The following is a 14,190-nucleotide window of genomic DNA, read 5'->3' on the forward strand; positions in this document are numbered from 1 at the left end:
ATTCTAGAAAGAATACAAAAATAAAGAAGGGCAAAATGACCCCAGGCAATACCAGAGGTGGATCAGTTGCTTATGATGAGTACTGATTGATTGATTGATTGTTTTACGTTCTGTTGAGAATTTGTCACTTATATTGAGACGTCACCAGCTAAAGCTGAATTACCACAAATGTTTTAAGCCTACAATGTGTGCTTAGCGCTCAGAGATGTAGCAGTGAGGGCTCCTGCCGCGACCGAGGGCCTCTGTTTTAAGGTCATATTGGAAAGAGCCGTAATTCTCACTTCTAGCGTTTCACGAATAAGAAATCTCTACCTATGTTTTATGTCTTCGCGACCATGGCACGAGCGGGGCTCGAACTCACGAGCACCCATTACGATGGGGAAAGCTCTACCACTGAGCTACCGCGTCCGGTCCCTTGTGAAGTCTTCCCTGAATGCCGTATACACTTGGCGTGATCCCAAATACTGCATGGATAGACGCGTGAAATGTCAGACACATTCACAAGCCAGACATCACATCACTAGTGATCACTAGTGATTTACTGATAAGTTGTATTACATAGGAAGAAAGCATCGAAACAGAATACATAACTTGAAAATTATATTTTTGGTATTCAGTCTATTTCATTATTTGAATTGTGTCTGATTTCAGGAATTTATTTCCAGATAACATAGTTACTGCATGTTTCCAAAAGGCAAGTTTTTTGTTGCATTTTTCACAACGGTTATTGTACATTACATCAGTCTTGTAAACAAAACACCGTGTGAAATGTAAATGCTAGTATACTTTTTCAAAATTATTGATAAGGCAGAATCAATTTCATTTCCTATCAAAATACAATATTTATCTCAATTATTGCAGCCTGCATAATTTATCACACCTTTTGTAGAAACTCTTACAGCTTGTATCAACTATTGCAGCTTGTTATCAATTATTATAGCATGTATAAACTATTACAGCTTGTATCAACTATCACAGTTTGTTTCAACTATTGCAACATGCATCAATGCAAGGTGAAGATAACGAACAGTGATCAATCTCATAACTCCTATAAGCAATACAAAATAGATAGTTGGGCAAACACGGACCCCTGGACACACCAGAGGTGGGATCAGGTGCCTAGGAGGAGTAAGCATCCCCTGTTGACCGGTCACACCCGCCGTGAGCCCTATATCCTGATCAGGTAAACGGAGTTATCCGCAGTCAATCACTACAGCTTCTTATAACTATTGCAGCTTGCCTTTGGCATTAACTATAGCATTTTGTCCCAGCTTTTACAGCTTGTCTCAGCTACTGCAGTTTATTTAAACTATTTCAAATTTTATCTGGTGTTGCAGTTTGCCCAAGCTATTACAACTAGCGTTTGTTATTGCAGCTTGTCATAAGTATTGCAATATGTCTTAGCCGTTTAAGCGTGTCTCGGTTATTGCAATATTGCTCTTTACTTCTGGAATACCCAAATCTGACATGAATCTGTGATATTTTGACATAACAGACGTCAAGGCCGACTTCTGGTGACGCTTTCTATGAAAGGTGAAGATAACGAACAGTGATCAATCTCATAACTCTTATAACCAATACAAAATAGATAGTTGAGCAAACACGGACCCCTGCATACACCAGGAATAGGATCAGGTGCCTAAGAGGAGTAAGTATCCCCTGTCGACCAGTCACACCCATCGTGAGTGCTATATCTTGATCGTAAGTTATCCGTAGACAAAATCAGTGTGCCAAGAACGGCCTGACAATTGGTATGAAACACGTCAGACAGCATTTGACTTAATGACAGGTTATATTGGCAAACTAGATTGTTATAACGACCATAGAGTTTGCGAAATGCTGACTTAAACGAGACTCTTGAAACTCCTGTACGATCAGCGTGTTTATCAGTAGCCTATCTCGATTTAATAACTGGCCATACGTGGAACAAGCTCTTGCTTATCGAATTAGTTAATAGATATAAACACCATATGCATGTGATAATGGAGAATATTGCTACATATACATGGAAAGTTGACGATGGAAAAGCTAAAATCATCCCGTTTATCATAAAGTTGAGTTGTTAGTTTACCGTTAATATCTATCTTCAATACAATATCTTTCCTGTGGGATCCGGGTTAGAATTGGTCCTCAGTACCCCTTGCTTGTCGTAAGAGGCGACTAAATGGGGCGGTCCTTTGGATGAGACCGCAAACGCTGAGGTCCCGTGTCACAGCAGGTGTGGCACGATAAAGATCCCTCCCTGCTCAAAGGCCATAAGCACCGAGCATAGGCCTAAATTGTGCAGCCCTTCGTCGGCAGTGGTGACGTCTTCATATGAGTGAAATATTCTCGAGAGGGACGGTAAACAATATTCAATCAATCAATGCAATATCTATGTATGAAGCAGAAGTGGAGAAATATGTGGTGTCTTTTATTTCGAGTTTATAAGGATATATCGAATGGACATGCATGTATGAATGAAAATCAATGTGAGGTTTCCTGCAGACTCAGACAAAATACACCCGAACCACTCAAGTCATCATGGTGAACGGTACCAACAGTTCTATCCCGGTTATCCATAAATATGTTTCCTCTACTGGTGGATTAAACATACTAGGTTAGTACACAGAGGCATACGCAAATTTTCGTTTAACGCAATTATGATACATATCAAACTGCTGTTTTCTGAGAAAATTTTGCTGGTATTCAATTTAACATACACGTGAAAATAAATAATCCGCCCCTGAACATCTGTCTGTAATCTTACTTAACCTCCAGATCATGTCATTTGTAACTTTTATGTTAATTCATAACTTTTTAAACATTTTGTGAAGGTAGATAATTATAATATCAGATAAATTTGATTAGTAAAGGGTGAAGATAACTCCTATAAGGAATGCAAAATAGAGAATCAGGTACACACGAACACCTGGATATCCCAGAGTTGAGACTAGGTGCCTACGAGGAGCATCCCCTGTTGACCGGTCACACCCGCCGTGACCCCTATATCTTTATCAGGTAAACGGAGTTATCCGTAGTCAAATTCAGTGAGCCTAGAACTGTCATACGGTCTGAGAATCGGTATGAAACATGTCACATAGCATTTGACCCAATGATATGTTGCATTGGTCATTATAACGACGGTAGAATGTGCGAAATGCTTACTTTAAACGAGACTGTTGAAACCCCAGTAAGATAAACTTGTTTATCAGTAGCCGCAGAACAAAATATTGCGTATCGAATGAGTTGAGAGATTTAAACACCATATACGCATATGCAGATTCCACTTCTGATATGTCCTGGGATACGTGTTTACCCAACTCTTTATTTTGTATTCCTTGTAAGAGTCATGAGATTGATCACTCTTCGCCTTTCATGCGGGTGATAATGGAAATGTAAATTATGAAAAATAAGTTTCACAGTTATAACAATAACAAACTAATGAAAGTTATAGTGAATGGTACGATTACAAAATGGTACTATTTCAACTCTTTTTATATAGTTCCGTGGGGATCTGGGTTAGAATAGGTCCTTAGTACACCCTTGCTTGTCGTAAGAGGCGACTAAATCGCGCGGTCCTTTGGATGATACGGCAAAATCAGAGGTCCCGTGCCACAACAGGTGTGGAACGATAAAGGTCCCTCCCTACTCAATGGCCATAAGCGCCAAGCATAGGCCTAAATATTGCAGCTTTTCACCGGCGGTGGTGACGTCTCCATATAAGTTACATACTCTCGTTAAACAATATTTAATCAATCAGTTAATCTTTTTATATAGGGACATTTAAATCGTATTGTGTATATCGCAATGGAAAGTATTTGTGAAAATAAAACAATGATTTTACAATTAATGCATTTGTATTTTAGAAAAGTATAAACATACATTTAGTGACAGAAATATATTTCTACCACACACAGGGCTTATCATTGTTTGCACACTGTTTGGTATTACCGCTGGCAAGCTAGGGAGACGCGCAGAACCTTTCACTGAGTTCTTTGACACTGTATCTATCATGATCATTCATCTCTTAAACTGGATCATTTGGTGAGTTCAGTGCAATCTTTCCTGTTGATCCAATATATTGTTAAATGAGTGAATTCAAGAATAAATGTGATTAATTTTAGTGGTTTACATTTATTTAATTCCCTTGTGAGTCAGGAGTCAGACGTTTATATTTTTAAGACACGTATGTATAATAATTGATATTAATCAATTTTGTTATGCTATTATAACATCATAATCTCTATATGGATGATTTCCTTCCATTCATGTTTTGCATGGTATTTTATACATACATATATCCCTCTGGAATGACGGGATTGAAATGATTAGCTATGTACATGTTTCTGTCTTTTCCCTTAAGGTCAACTCCGGTTGGAGTTGCAAGTCTCATTGCTAAAGCGTTGCTGAGTGCGAAAGACATTGATAATATCTTCAGAAGTCTGGGTATGTTTGTGCTTGCTCATTCCATTGGGATCGTTTTACATCAACTGGTCCTCATTCCCATCGCTTATTACATAGCAACAAGGAAGAACCCTCTTGTCTTCCTCAGCACGTGCCTCCGACCCTGGTTAACAGTTTTTGGACCACCAAGCACGTAGGTGTTGCTGTTTGAATTATCGCCTATATAACCACATTATTATGCGAGTAGTGCAGAAAGAGTCGGTATATTTAATGATACTTATAAAGTTATGTTTAAAGTGTTTAGACGAAACTGCATTTAAACTTTTGGATTTTGCCCTGTAAGCTAATTTTCCCATACACTTCAAAACACGCAATGTTATAAATAATTTAGATTGAAAATATTATTTTATGAAATACATTTCTTGATACATAATATCTCGTCAAATAACGGTCTTTTTATTTACATATACAGTAATCAAATCATTATTCTTTTTCCCTATTTCAATAACTTTCAAATCCAATCTACTACCGGAAGATAACAAACAATAAAACTCCAGATAATTGGATCCTTCTTCTATATATATACCCCCATCATTCAATTATTCAGATTTTCATATTTGGATTATCTTGTATAATTCTTAGAAGGTACAACATCAGTAAATTCATTGTGTTTCCTCATATTCTGTGGAATATTTTGAAAACAAAAAACGAGAATAAGAGCATAAAGCCATGCCGTAAGTTGAAGACAGTGTGTCTCAAACTTTGGGAAACTTGTGTAACCCAAGTACATGTAAAACTTATACGGTAACAATTTTGATGCACCAGATGCGCATTTCGACAAATAATGTCTCTTCAGTGATGCTCAACCGAAATGTTTGAAATCCGAAATAACAATGAAGTTTTAGAGCTATTTTAAGGGGAAACAGTGTGCCCAAAAAGTGGAGTCAATTCGCCTAAGGATAAGAGCTATGCGTGAGGGAGATAATCCTTAATTTTGAAATGAATTTTCAAGCTAGTAATGAAGTACTTGTATGTTTTTAAATTTTTTGGAAAGAGTGAACTCTGCTTCCCTCAAAACTCTATTACAGCATTGAAATGGATCTCGCATATTAACGTTTACAATGATTCAAAATGTTCACTTTCTAGTTTATTCATATAAGAAAAGATGGTTTAGAAATTTGATAAGATTTTAATACATTCGATAACGAAAAAGTCATATATGCGGCGAAAATTTATATATCACTATTTTATGTTGTTAGGGCAATCGGTATCCCGGAAATGCTTAAAACCCTTCATGAAAAACTACATGTGGACACCAGAATTTCCAATTTTCTTGTACCTGTTGGGGCTACCCTGGAACGTTTAGGGAGCTGTATATTCATCTGTCTATCGGCAATGTTTCTGGTTCAGCTGGAAGGAATATCACTGGATGCATCTAGAATATTTTTCATTGGGTAAATGTATATCTTCACTGTTCCATATAGGGATAAGATCTGAAAAACCACAATGAGTAAACGTAAGCAAATCAAGTTTATGCCTTTCCCAAGTATTTTGATGATTAGAAAAGGCCGATGTTCTGGGATCATCCGAAAATGACACATTTCAATTCGTTTGCCCAAAGAACTAATTCCCGTTCACGTAGGATGGCTGCTTAAGATAAGTCAAGCGATAGGACATTCGAAATATATAAAAGTGGCAAATACTTGATTGTTTCATTCATGCCAAAATTAAGAGTCCCGTGGGGATCCTGGTTAGAATAGGTTCTCAGTATCCCTTGCTTGTCGTAACTAGGCGACTCTCTCACAAGCTACACGGTCATTGAAAATGGAAATGAGCGTAACAGTCATTTTCGTAAATTTAAGATGAACATACAAGATACACACTTCATTTGAAATATTTTATAAAGCACAAAGATTGCAAATGAACTTTTAAATAAACCGCCCTGGGGGTCGAAAAACGATATTTTTTCTTTGAATTGTTAATCTTACGAAAGGTAGATGGTGAAGTCCTATAGATGTTTATTAAGGTTTCAGAATTTTCATTTTCACCCTGGGGGACAATTGGATGTTTTAAAAACCTGGTTCCCGGAACTCCCGATTCTCTTACATTTTATACATTAGACAAATAATCATTTGGAGGGTGATTTTGGGGGTCCTTTAAATGTACAATAAGTTTTAGGAATTTTCTTTTTAAACTTTAGGGGCACATACGGTGTAAAATGACGAACAAAAACCTGGTGCGCAGTACAGTGTGACCCCATGGCACTCAATGCATCTTGATATGTGCACCAGGAATATATTTGATTTAGGGGTCAGGACCTCAGTTGTTTTAGATATGCTTCAACAATTATGAAATTGGCTTTGAGATGACACCAGGGCACTCGTCCAACATAATACTTAATGCATCTTGATATGGTATAGAGTATGTTATGTGGTATCTATTGTGGCTAGCTGTGATGGAGAAACTTCTAACGTAGTGTCATAACATATACCAGACGAGAAGTGGCGTAAATCAAATGTGGATTCTGAAACATTGTAAAGAACTTCTGGTAATTAGAAATCGCAAAACTTTTCTCAAATCAACATCAAAATTTATGATTTTTCAACACGTTACATAATCACGATTAGTTAAAGACCGTTTTAGGATTTTTGACATCAGAAAAGGGAAATATTGGGTCAAATCATGTCTGACTTGTTTCATACCGATTGTTAGGCCGTTCTTGGCACACTAATGTTGACTACGGATAACTCTGTTTGCCTGATCAAGATATAGAGCTCACGGAGGGTGTGACCGGTCGACAGGGGAAGCTTACTCCTCCTAGGCACCTGATCCCACCTCTGGTATACCCAAGGGTCCATGTTTGCCCAACGCTTTATTTTGTATAGCTTATATAGGAGTTATGAGATTGGTCACTGTTCATTATATTCACCTTTCATTCATATCTAGTCATCAGTCATTCAAATAATTTACTTCATTAAACACCACACTGATTCTTCGTATAAGTACTCTGAGGATTTTAAAAATATACTTCAGTTCCTCATTGACAATATGTTCATATTATTTTGTGATCAGATCCTCCAACAGTCTGTTGGAATTCACATGGGCACAAATTATGCCCCTTTACAAATTGTGCCCCTTTGTTAGCTGACCTGTTTTGATATTCTTATTAAGCAGAATATTTTCAAAATCTTCTACATGAGAAGAAATGATTTCTTGCTGTGGCCTTCAACTCGACATTTGAATGTAACGTTTTATCTATCAACAATGATAAAAAAATTCATATATATACGATATATCCCAGTGAACTCAACATAAAATACATCACAGAGCCTTCCACATCTGCTTCGTACTTAGATATTTCATTGAACATACATGCTAACGGCAAACTAACAACTCAATTTACATCGTCAACTTCACATGTAGCAATACTCCTTTGTCAACTGATTCGATGCGCAAGAACTTGTTCTGTGTATGTTCAGCTTTTTAATCGAGGCAGGCTTCCGACAAGCAAGTTGATGTTGCAAGAGTTTCAACAGTCTTGTTTAAAGTCAGCATTTCGCTATTCTATGCTTGTTATAACGATCTAGTTTGTCAAGACATGTCATTTGTTCAAATTCTGTCTGACGTGTTTCATACCTATTTTGAGGCTGTTCTTTATACGCTGATTTTGACTACGGATTACTCCGTTTACCTAATCGAAATATATAACTCACGGCGGGTGTGACCTGTCTACAGGGGATGTTAACTCTTAGGTACCTGATCCCACCTCTGGTAAATGTATATCCAGGGGCCCGTGTTTGTCCAACTCTTAATTTTATATTCTTATAGAAGTTATGAGGTGGATCACTGTTCGTTATCTTCACCTTTTCTATCAACGTTTGATCAACGTAGAATTATGTCTTAACAGTGTTTGCCTGCTGAGACCTTTAGTAGTTAGAGCTTGTTATCAATATGCATATAATATATAGCTGACGCATACCATTGACAATGCTTGGGAAATAGTTCTAGCCTCGGGGAACTGGAATATTCTTAACAGTCATGGCCTCAGGGATCTGGAATATTCCTAACTTCCTCAATTGTATATATGTATATGCTTTTAATTGTATATGAACTTTTCGAAATATACGACTCACAATCCGTATGTTTTTAAAATAGATATTTATTAAACTCGATATTTGTCTTTCGAAACAAGTAGTTTTGTTGTTTCAAAAGGAAAAATGTTGTAAGACGAAAAATCAAAAGATTGTAATACATTCTTGTTCTAGTTTATTGTCAACCTTGGGTTCCCTGGCAGTTCCCGCCGTCCCCAGTTCCAGTATCGTTTCCATTCTAGTGGTTTTGTCTTCACTGGACGTTCAAGTTCACAATATAGGTCTACTGATGGCTTTGGAATGGTACAAGTAAGTCCATGATTTAACCATTCATCATTTTCATACGTTCGTCATTAAATGGAACATATTATGTTGTGGCGCTGTCCGTGCGTCTGTACGTCCGAGGTCAAGTTTCCCGGACCATTATCCGTAACAGATGCAAGTACGACTTTGAAGTTTGGTCACAATGTCTTCCTCCCTCAAGAAGTGTAAGAGTGAGTTTGCATTTCAGCTGGATTGGTTCACCTTGACCTACTTTAGGGCTATAAGTAGGTCAAACAGTTTTCTGGCATTCTCTTTATAGATACAGAGATTGCCATGAATTTTAGTCATAAGCTTCCTCTCGGAGAAATACAAGTTCGGTTTGAATTTCAGCTGGATTACCCGTCCGACCGTAATCTACATTAGGACTACAAGTAGGTTACACTGTTTTCCCGACTTTGTTCATTAAGGATACAGATATTGCCCTGAAATTTAGCCACAGGCTTCCTCTGGAAGAAATACAAGTTCAGTTTGTATTTCAGTTGGAGTGGTCTGTCCTTGACTTACTTTGGGGCAAAATTTAGGTTAAACAGTTTTCCAAGCTTTTTCATTATGGATACAGATATTGACCTGAAATTTAGTCACATGCTTCCTTTCGAGGGGAAACTAGTTTATTTTGCATTTTAGCTGGATTGGTCTGTCCGTCTATCTGTGTGTCAGTCCAATGTAATGTTTTCGAGACATTTCCCCGGAATAGATGCATGTACAGCGTTGACATTTAGTCACAATTTCTTCCTCAAGAAGCTTACGACTGAGTTTGCATTTCAACTGGATTAGTGTACCATGACTTACTTTCGGGCTAAAAGTAGGTCTAACACTTTTCTGGACTTTTTTACGTTGTGGATACAGATATTGCTATGACATTTAGTCACAATCTTCCTCTTAGATGAATACAATTGCAGTTAGCACTTCAGATAGATTGGTGAACTATGACGTACTTTAGAGGTAGAAGTAGGTCAAACAAATTTGTCAGATTGTTTCAGTATGGTCACAGGTATTGCTCTGAAATTTTGTCACAACCTCCCTCTCAGAAAAATACATAATCGGTTTACATTTCAACTTAATTGGTGTACTACGACCTACTTTAGGGCTAAAAGTAGATCAAATGATTTCCAGGACTTTTTTCATCATAGATAGATATTGCACTGACTGTTTTGTCACAACCTCCCTTCCATAATATACATAATCGGTTCACATGTCAGATGGAATGGTGCACCATGACCTACTTTAAAGCTTTTCTATTCACAATATGTGCTGTATCAATTCAGAGGGCATAATTAATATGCTTCCAGGTTGACTTTCACTTTACGACGGGCCGTTGTACCGTTTGCGGTACTCTTGTCTCAAATGTGCTTGTTTAAAATATTGACAATTTATAATGGGATTGTTCTTCCCTCATTGACTGTTCGTTTCATAAATCCATGAATGCATTATCTGTACGTTTCAGTGACCGTATTCGGACTACCAGCAACACAATGACGATCATCGTTGGGGGTGTTATAATTGACAGACTCTGCAAATCTAGTCTGAGATCGACCGCGTTTCATAGCTCGAAGGACAAATGTACCCGGGAATCAGAGGCCCAGGTGAAAGTTGAGAATGAAAAAATGTCCACAAAGTTTTGAAAACAAAGCTCGTGTTTTATAAAAAGAACCAGAGTGAAAATGATTGAAAATGAAATATACTATTTATTAGATTGGTCCATTTTCTAATCTGTTTTGTACTGGTAGATTTGAAAGCCTTTAACCTTGCTCATCTTCTTGAAATTACGTTTTATGACATATGGTTTCGATAAGAACAAATATTTCATATCAGTCGGGATCTGAATCGTTACTGTGTATGTTTTATATTGCTTAACCAGATATCCCTGATTAGAGTCAAATCATTATCAATCATTTTACAATCACAAAAAATGATAATATATTTGTGGGATAAGTAAGTGATTTCTTATACGATTAGAAAGTGAATAGTTGTAGGATAAGTGAGTGATTACTTGTGGGATAAGTGAGTGATTACTTGTAGGGTAAATAAGTGATTTCTTATTAGATTAGTAAGCGATTGTGGGATATTTGAATGATTATTTGTGGTATAAGAGAGTGGTTATTTGTTAAATAAGTACTTCTAAGCGATTACCCGTAGGTTAAGTGAGTGATTACATTTTGGATAAGTGAGCGATTATGTGTTTGATAAGTGAATGATTACATGTTGGATAAGTGAATGATTACATGTTGGATAAGTGAGCGATTATGTGTTTGATAAGTGAATGATTACATGTTGGATAAGTGAGCGATTATGTGTTTGATAAGTGAATGATTACATGTTGGATAAGTGAGCGATTATGTGTTTGATAAGTGAATGATTACATGTTGAATAAGTGAATGATTACATGTTGGATAAGTGAGCGATTATGTGTTTGATAAGTGAATGATTACATGTTGAATAAGTGAATGATTACATGTTGGAAAAGTGCGTTGTTGCTTCTTGGATATGTGAGCGATTGCTCATACTCGTATAATTATAGTTTTGAAAGCTGTATTTGAAATACATATACTTAAATGTATCCCATACATACAATATGTCACTTGGATACCTTAACACCTTGCACTGGTTTGATGATTATAAATATTTGCTTTTCGTCTCCAATAAGTGTGATAATTTTGATGTTGATTAGACTTGAATTACGTAGTTATTGCATGTACAACATGTCTGTGTATGTCTGTAATACTTTCTATTTATTTCGGACGGCATTTAAGATCGTATAAAGTCAATATTTTGATGTTTCACATGTTTACCTTTCACTGTTACGTGTAATTCAGTACACCCGCCATTTTGTCAGTCTTCTCGAACGTTATTTGTTTTGGGTTGTTGTTTTTTTTTTTTTTTGTGGAATTTCATTGCGTATGAAGCGTAATGCTGACTTATCACATTGAGCGTTTATTTTTAGTATTCTATTGGTTTGACAGCCTTATATAAATCGTGATACTGGAGAGATTGGTTCTTATGTTGCTGGGGTCGGTCTTTTGCATTTATGAAGAACTGTGTGTTCGTTTCTATTCATTTACGTAGAGTAGTGTCAACATGCAGTGAGTAAAACAAACACATAGAGTTAGGGAACGGTTTTTAGGAAATATATTTTTCTTCACAAAATGTAGATATCCTATCAGAGTTGAGATTTACTTCGGTTCAGAGTAGAATTGAATATCCCTTACCTGAACATTTTTCATAGTTAGTAGTTATATATTTAGACAAACTCAACATTCTACATGTAAGGTGAAGATAACGAACAGTGATCAATCTCATAACTCCCACAAGCAATACAAAATAGATAGTTGGGCAAACACGGACCCCCGGACACACCAGAGGTGGGATCAGGTGCCTAGGAGGAGTAAGCATCCCCTGTTGACCGGTCACACCCGCCGTGAGCCCTATATTCCTGATCAGGTAAACGGAGTTATCCACAGTCAAAATACTTTATTTAAAACTGCATTACTTTGAGGTGTGTGTAGGGGTGGGTGGGGCGCTGGTGTAGTACATTGTATGTTTTCGACAGTATATAGAAGCTCGTTAGTGTCCTAACTTTAGACTTGTCTTATTACGGGACATATTTTTCGTAATTCTGGTCTTTTATTTTGGGTAAATCTTACATTCCTCCCTGGTTATATTCATTCATTTTTCATGGGGAAACTTATTATTTGTTATCAACTATTCTTAAACCATATGTATCTATGTTATAATAAATTCATAAACTTTACACGTGTTTTCATTTCAAGCAAGGTGTTGAACATAATCCAGGAATCACTACCGAACCTAAGTACAACACAGAATTTATCATTTATGTTGTATAAGTTATTCTTTTGACAGTGACTTCTTTTTATAAAACAATAGAACTTGTACTTTGGGAGAAGCTAGACTTATTTCAGTCCCAGAATACACACAATATCTTCCCCTTACATTTTGGTGCCGTGTGGATCGGGATTCAGGTTACATTTTTGGTGCCATATACACACTGCCTTCCCGTTAAATAAGAAATATCCATTGTTCCAGACTGAACGAAACTCAATTATCACACTTTTAAGATTATATTATAAGCACTATGAAACAACCACTCAGAAATTATAGATAATAACTTCATTTTTTCTATTCAGTATCTTTCGATATGTTAAAATATTTCATATTCAACTACGCAACCATTTCTATATCTGTTACGAAGGACGGGAGAATTATATTGCAGATGTATTGAACAAAACAACGCGGAAGGAATTATGGCAATAGTGACATCATGTCTCTTAATCGACATCAATATTGTTGATATTGACTTCGGTGAGTTTGATCGATATCAACATCATTCTCTTTTGATGTCGATATTAACATTAGTGTCTATCAAAGTCAATGTCAACATTAGTCTCTATCAATGTCGATATTAACATTAGTGTCTATCAAAGTCAATGTCAACATTAGTCTCTATCAATGTCGATATCAACATTAGTGTCTATCAAAGTCAATGTCAACATTAGTCTCTATCAAAGTCAATATCAACATTAGTCTCTATCAAATCGGTCGATATATGTTCAGTATCATCGATTTCAACAGATGTATTGTCTCGGACATGCGTTATAATTTTGATCAAAATATACCCCGCATTGAAACGAAAATTGAAACACAAAAAAAAAATTCTCTATAAACCTTGACGAAATGATAAATATGAATTACAACAAAAAGCTATAAAAAAAAAAACATACACAAAATACTTGTTCAATGGAAAGCAAGAAAATCAACCCCGATTGGCAAAATTGCTGTCATCAAAACACTAATTGTGCCAAAAATGAACCATTTGATATTAACTCTACGTAACCCTTCTGATGAATTTGTTAAGAAATTTGAAGAAAAAAAAACTATTTGAATTTCTCTGGGATGGTAAAAAAGATAAAATAAAAAGGGGAACAATTATACAAGATTACAAAGATGGTGGCTTAAAATGATAGATTACACCAACTTTATTATTGCACTTAAATCTAGTTAGATCAGAAGATTAATCACAGCTCATAATTCTAAATGGAAAATGTTGTTAGAAACTGAGTTTGGAATTTCAATTTCAGGCGTTCTGAACTTTGCCTAAAATTACTTAGAGTTGTTAAAACACAAAACAAGTAACAGATTTTGGATCGATACTCTGTAAAGCTGTATTGATATAAGTAATGCAGACAAATATAATCGTCAAAATATTGCATGTGATCATCTGTGGTATAACCCAGATCTAAAAATTGATGCATTACAAATACCCTGTAAAGAGTTCTCGAAGGATAATATAATACACATTGGTGACCTATGTAATATGAACAATTCATTTATGTCATTTACAGAATTTAAAGTAAATTTCCTCCAGTTTTCAGGT

General features: G+C 36.2%; 1 protein-coding gene across 2 annotated transcripts in view; it reads left to right on the forward strand.

Annotated features, from left to right (window-relative positions):
• LOC125683890 (excitatory amino acid transporter-like) overlaps positions 1-12,549 on the forward strand; it is a 47,871-nt gene extending 35,322 nt beyond the window's left edge. For both annotated transcript variants that reach the window (XM_056158325.1, XM_056158323.1), the window contains exons 7-13: positions 652-694; positions 2,488-2,599; positions 3,900-4,026; positions 4,346-4,579; positions 5,646-5,840; positions 8,652-8,786; positions 10,246-12,549. In XM_056158325.1, coding sequence (XP_056014300.1) covers positions 652-694; positions 2,488-2,599; positions 3,900-4,026; positions 4,346-4,579; positions 5,646-5,840; positions 8,652-8,786; positions 10,246-10,423 — 1,024 coding nt within the window. In that variant the 3' untranslated portion in view covers positions 10,424-12,549. The remainder of the gene's footprint in view (positions 1-651; positions 695-2,487; positions 2,600-3,899; positions 4,027-4,345; positions 4,580-5,645; positions 5,841-8,651; positions 8,787-10,245) is intronic.
• The last annotated feature ends 1,641 nt before the right edge of the window (positions 12,550-14,190 follow it).

Source organism: Ostrea edulis, chromosome 1 (genome assembly GCF_947568905.1).
Source record: "Ostrea edulis chromosome 1, xbOstEdul1.1, whole genome shotgun sequence".
Classification (NCBI taxonomy): domain Eukaryota; kingdom Metazoa; phylum Mollusca; class Bivalvia; order Ostreida; family Ostreidae; genus Ostrea; species Ostrea edulis.